The sequence below is a fragment of the Limulus polyphemus genome, unplaced genomic scaffold (genome assembly GCF_000517525.1).
Source record: "Limulus polyphemus unplaced genomic scaffold, Limulus_polyphemus-2.1.2 Scaffold528, whole genome shotgun sequence".
NCBI lineage: Eukaryota > Metazoa > Arthropoda > Merostomata > Xiphosura > Limulidae > Limulus > Limulus polyphemus.
In genome coordinates, this window is record NW_013666138.1 from 533,428 (window position 1) to 540,291 (window position 6,864).

The 6,864-nt window shown below is 36.6% G+C and overlaps 1 protein-coding gene across 1 annotated transcript; it reads left to right on the plus strand.

Moving 5' to 3' along the window:
- Nucleotides 1-759: 759 nt before the first annotated feature.
- LOC106458889 lies at nucleotides 760-3,292 on the plus strand (the record flags this gene model as incomplete). Its single annotated transcript, XM_013918448.2, has 1 exon — nucleotides 760-3,292. A coding segment is annotated over exon 1 (2,076 nt), but the record flags the coding sequence as incomplete, so codon positions are not given.
- Between the last annotated feature and the right edge of the window lie 3,572 nt (nucleotides 3,293-6,864).

A 6,864-nucleotide genomic window follows, 5' to 3' on the forward strand; every position in this document is an offset into this window, starting at 1 on the left:
CCTGAACTTCCAGATCGCCCCACCCACGCCCTTGGCGGGGCTCTCCCAACTAGCTCACGGCAGCGCCTTCCCTGTCCCTCTCCCTTTTGCCACGATGGCAGTTGTGTCTAAGCAAGAGAGGAGAAAGTTTGGTTAGAAGCTAGCGTGGGCTGGGAGTGTCTGGTGTATTGATACCGGTGTACATAAGATTATTTGATTGTGCTAACCTAAACGTTTGCTAAGAAACTGGAGTTCATCTAAATGCTTGAAGCACGGAAATGCTAGAGGTCGTGGCAGTGAACATCAGACAGGACATGTATGAGTTCAGATGTGTAGTTATTATTTGTTGTTAAGAGAAAAATAATAAAATAGACAACTACTGGGCCAAACCTATGTAAAACTAAACCACACCAGAGGACCGTTGCATCGTGCTTACTGTACGCCTGCCCGTCAACATCTGACGCACTCAGCAGCCATTCCCATATAAGGCTTACAGCCACATTTAGCAACTGAAAGTCCCGTACTGGTGAGCTTCTTCCCGTTAGAAAATCTTGCTCTGGACCGTTTTCTTCCCGCGAGCGCCATAGATGTGGTATCAGACTGCTTTAGACTAATTTCTTGTGTTGATGTACCTGCAGTTTTAGGGTTAAACTGAAAGCCTCTCAGATGTATTCGAGTGTGTGTTTGTTAATCGAGATTATTGGTACAACACGGATGGTCGACCATTGTTTTACACTTGCCTGGATTTTAATTACCCTGGATTTATTGGAGAAAGCTATTTTGGCTCTTTGACCAGTAACTTTGCTTTCTCATCTTGTCCAATCGCTTTCAACTATCGCAAGTGTTTACTAATAAAAGTGCTCAGCTCATATGTATTCGGTCTTGCAGGCGTTCTGGTTTAATCCAATTAGGCCAAGAAGCCCTCCAAGTTAAATGTAAGGTTTTCTGGTGTTTATGATAGACAGTATGCTGCAGTAAAAGACTGTGAATAACACATACAATCAAGTGTGTAAAACAACGAGCGGTATATTTATTAGTGAATTGCTTTTTTATGTGGGTTAGCGAAAAACGTACATTGAGTGAGGGCAATTACAGTTAATTCTGTTTTAATTGAAGTAATCAACGTCCGTTGTTTTGATAACGTGAGAAAGAATAATCTCTAACTTTATAAATAGCTGTATATTAATCTATGTGGCTCATGTTTCGAAACTAAATTGGTTCGATTTATCACTCTATTATGCAGGATAACTATGTTTGCTGCCAGCTTGCGGTAACAAAGGTGACTGTGTTTTACAGTGCTTTAGTAGATCTAACTCGCAGTCGGTCTGTTCATGCTGTGGAACACGACCCTTGTTGCCCTGACCCCCATAAACTCCCAGGGACGGAATGTAAGGCCGTTCATTACGGAATCTGTTCGCCTTTGCTGAAGCTGCCATCTTTTTCTTCTCCTCCTGTCGGTTCGCTATCACCGTCGTCACCTACAACCTCAAAGGATAGTCAGTCAAGTTCTTTAACGTCCACTCCGACACAGTATTTTAAACGATCGCCTCTATCTGCTACCAGGCTGGATCTAGAATCTATAGACCCAGTAGAACTGCTTGCTAGTGACTTGGGCGGAAAACTCGAGGCACTAGTCAGCAGTTTTGTAGCTCAAGACAAAGTAAAACTTGCTGCACGAAGAAAGACAGAAATTCCGGGAAATCCTTCTTCTAATGTAGTTAAGGCTTCTACTCTGAAAAACATCTCTCCAAAACTTCAGCCCCCTGGGTTTGCTACTTATCCAGGAAGAGGAGATAGAAAAAGTAAAGACGAACATGATGATGTTTCAGCATCTACAGGAACTTTAGATAACAAAAATGGAAGACAAAATACACCCAAGACAAGCCGCTCTAGTCACATGTCTTCCTCTCAGCTGACACATCCTGGAAACGAAACGAAAGGTATTCTGGGTAAAATTCCACAGGCATCTGTGTATCAGTGTAAAGGAAGTTCTGAAACAGTCTTGGAAAAAGTGATTAAAAAACCGTCAACTCCAGAATGGAGCATTGCCAGACATACTATAACAGAAAAAATCGCACAAGCAGGAAAAGCAGAGGATAAAGAAAAGCTTTCAACTTCACCCAAAGCTTCTCCAGAATATCAGCAAACAGGCGTAAAGGCTCAAATAAACAGATTTACTGCAAAAGAGAACACTCGGCTTACCAGCTCAGAGAGGTTAGAGCAACAGAAAGCCGCTTTTGGAGATAAAAAAAGTAATAATATTTGTCAACCACCAGGTGGCTGTCAGAAGGTCACTACAGTTTCATTTGAACAGGACCATGGGTTAACTTTAGAGAAAAGGTATCCTGATCTGTCTCCATCCCAAAGTCAGAAACAGAATCATCACTTTAAATGTATGGAAGGTGATGCACTCAAAATAATCGGTTCGTCTGATCCTGGACCTAGTCATTGGGCATCTAAAGAAGACAGTTTTCTCAAGTCATCAGAGGACGATATCTATGCGATACCAAAACTGAGACATGAAACAAGAGCCAAATCTCAAAAAGAGAGTCGTCCGTGCAGTTATCCAAGTTCATTTCAGTTGAATGATGTAGGAGCACTTCATCAGCGAAGTGCTAGTCAAGATTTATCATCGTCGCGTGCAAATTTAAGAGAAGGAAATGTGCCTAAAGTGGATATAGATTTGATTGCTGAGTCGCCATCAGAATCATTTTCCAGTAAAGGTGAACCTGAAGTAAGACAGAATCGAGATTATGTTCTTTCACCTGTGGTTTACGCCAAAAACCGTTTCCATAGTGCGAGTCATGAGCAGAAGAAAGAGGAAACCTTCAAACCTCGACCAAAAAATGGTCAATTAGTTAGCGAAGCGAAATGCAGGTGGGAGAACGGTGTTCAGCCTTCTCACTTGCAAACTATGTGGTCAGGAATGAACCCGTACATGGAGCAAATTGACTTGAACAATGAAAATGGAGTGGATGAACATGTTTATGAAGCTTTACAAAAATATGCAGTTCGAAAAACATATTGTGACCGAGTCACAGAAAGCTCAACACCAGCTATCCCACACCCAAAATTAACAATGGCACAGAAACAGCATATAAGAGAACGCTCTCTCTCTCCAACTGACAGATATCACTCTCATGTACCTATTAAGCCATTTTTAACTAAAGGATCAGTAGCTGAACGAGTTCTTTTGTTTGAAAAATGTCCTGATCGAGCATTAGAGAGAGCTGTGGCTATAACAAAAGCAAAATCAAATGTTCTGTACAATACCTGGAAAAGCATGAATAATGAAGTCCATAATAAAACCCAGGTAAGTTTTACGTGTAATATTGACATACGTTCCATTCAAACTAAAATTCATAGTAAAATGTGTTAAAAGATTAACTTTTTATACAAATACAATTGGACAAAATTGTTGAATTTAAAAATCAATATGTAATGTATATTTTTGATTAGTTGTTTAGTTTTTATTTATCAGGGATATTTGTTTTTTTTATGTTATAAAGCAAACTACTTGGCCAAAATAGTCAACATTGCATGATTTTTTTCTCTTTCTAAATTTCTTACTTAATTCCACTTAATGGAAAAGAACGCATTTTAAACATTGTTATGAGAAGCAAACACTTTTCTATTAAAAATTTCTGTGATATTTGTTTAAATTATTGGCAGCGAACATTTTTATTCTTTTTTACAATTGCTTTTATATAAAATTTAAAACTGACCATCATTGAATTCCAAGGATGTTTCAGAATTCATCTTAATGAACAAAAAGAACTTGTTTATAAAGATACGCCCTCCCCCTTCTGTGGCACAGCGACATGTCTACGGACTTATACCGCTAGAAACCGGGTTTCGATACCCGTGGTGGGCAGAGCACAGATAACCCTTTGTGTAACTTTGTGCTTAATGATAAACATCAACTTATAAAGATACAGTTGTGCATACATGAAGCTATTTCAGATGAAATTTTAGTTTTTATTTTGTTATATTTGCTTCACATATTAGAATAAACAAAAGCTGTTCTCTGCTGTGTCTTGATACCCATGTGTTATGTGTTTACACATGGTGATTTATAGACATGTTGGTGTGATGATACGAGTGACTCCTAATTATACGAGTAAGGTGATGAATATGGCCTTCAAGAAGAAGTAATAGTGTTTGTTTGTGCAAGTTCGTGACTTTCAGAGTAAATTAAAAATGTTTGTCTAGATATCTCAGGACAATAAAAAATCAATATGATGATAAAAATTTGTGTGGATAGCAGATTATGGTGTAAGGATTGATTAGTAAAAATATTGGAGGTGGGTTTATTAAAGTACTCTATCACCTCCAGGTATCCCACGTTTAAGAAAATAACCTTGTGATGAATTATTAACATACATCTGTTAAGTAATACTGCACGTTCTAAGATGTGTGAATGTCCAACATGTGTTAGAGGGATTACAACGGTTGAGTTGGTCTTGTGTTCTGTTCCATACAAGTGATTGTGGTACGTTATACTGTTCAATTTCGCTCGTTAATTACGCAACTTTCCTTTTATGTGGCTATGAATTGAGTATTCAATGTCGTATAATTTGATTAGTTCGTTTGTACTCTGCATGGGGAACGTGCGAGCCATTATTTTATTCGAGCCGACTTCGAGCTTTATTAAAAAACTCGTTTTCGATCCAGTATTCAAGACGAACTCGAATCATCATTAGGCTAGGCTGCAATTGGGAAAAATAATGAAGATGTTGTGAAATAGTTAAAATACAAAATAATAATGATAATTATAAAAATACTAAATAAATACACTCTTTTCTCGTAAACTAATGAGAGTCAGGCACTTATAACATTTTGGTAATACTGTTTTTTAAGGATTATAATAATAGAAAGAGTAAATACGATAAGACATATACAGGGGCCTGAGTAAATAGTACACTATTTGCCAAATTAAAAATACAAATATTATTTACTTTTAATCAAGTATGTACTTAGGTACGTCACAATAGCTTCTCTAATGAGGAAACTTTATAAACAGTCACTTACAATGTTTTGTTAGAGTATTTAATTGGACATCTGGTGAAATCGAACAATCAAAAGAGCATTTAGTTGAATATCTGGTGAGGTTAAACAATACAAAGTCTTTGTAATACTTAATTTCATTAGATATCCAAACTAAATACCTAGTATTGTTTAATCTCACCAAATATCCAACTAAATAATCTTTGTATTACTTAATCTCACCAGATATCCAACTAAATAATCTTTGTATTACTTAATCTCACCAGATATTCAACTAAATGCTCTTTGTATTACTTAATCTCACCAAATATCCAACTAAATAATCTTTGTATTACTTAATCTCACCAGATATTCAATTAAATACTGGTTTAAATATTTCTCAAATATCTATAACCTTGTGTTTGCTATTGAGTGAATATCGCCCTTTGAAAATGAGAATATACATGATAATGATAATTTATTACACAGTTAAGAAATTTCTCACCCCTACTTATTTCGAACGTACGTTTTCTGAGAGAGTATGCGAATGTTTGAGTTACCCCTTTTTTTATGTTCGAACTCTAGCCAAGCCTACACAAAGACTAGTCGTGAGCTCGAAATTTCAAGTAAATGCACAGTCACGTGCGATAGTTAAACATGTGTTTAAAAACGTATCGTAACTGAGCCTGGTACATGCGTGAATTAATATATCCTAGAAATAGAAAGGTGTAGAAGTAAAATAATTCATAATTAACACTTGTTTTGCTCCAAACTAACAACAAAAATCACTTTACGATTAGTAGTTCCTTCTCGTGTGTAGTTTACATGGAAATATTATGAAAATTAGCGCGGGTCATCGCCTTTGAATGTAATTTAGTCGTACTTGTGGGATCTCATGACCCTCCTGTCACGCAACCCACGTGATCAGTAGGAGTTGCATTTAGAAAATTAGGCTTCTGTGATGCTTATTAACGTAGAAGTGCGGTGATTTGAAAGTTATGTTATAAGATATCGTGTATTATTAGATGCTTGTATGTTGTAAGACTGTTGGAAGCAAATTTAAGAGATACATAGTTTGTTAATTATATGTAAATATTAGAACTGTTTATTACAGGATTTAACAATCATAATATTGTTTTCCCAAAAAATTTGCCTATTCGGTCGAGTGAGAGATAAACAAATCATTTTAATTTTACAATGAGCCATGTTCCGTAGTTTAGTAATTAGAAGTGATTTAAGTTTTGGTTTATCGTGTTTATGAAGGCCATAGTTTTTCGGATATAAAAATAGATTTGTTTCGGATTCCAAAAACTTCAATTTTAGAAAATGCCAAATATAAACCTACATAATGTTGCAAACACTAACTGCTACCATCGTGCCATTCTTTAGGTTCTCTAGTATTTTTTATTTTTTGGTCAGAATGGAATACATTCTCCCCGAATTCTTTATGGCGATATTTAGGCTTAACCACGTTTGTCTCTTTGAGGAAATGCGGAAACTGGTCAACTCTCAACAGATGTATACGATGTATTCACGTAAACACACACGTGGGACAGAAAAGCTTGGAACACGCCTGAAATCTTTGATCTTTACGTCATAATGATTTATGTTTTTGGACCTTCTTGTTTTGCTTTATTTTTTTAATTTGATTTGTTTTAAAATCTGCAATGCTTAATTTAACAAACTGATTGAAATCGACTACAGGTAAATAATTTCGGAGAAAATACTGCCTTTAATGCTTGTATACACCCTAGTGATATCTTTGACTTAAAAATGAAACACAAGTTGGTGTTTTTCCAAGCATTTTAACAAGTTTGGGTAGTGCCAACTATGTCATTGCCAGGAGGTCAGGGCGCTTGACTCGTACTCTGAGAGTCGCGGGTTCGAATCTCCGGCCCA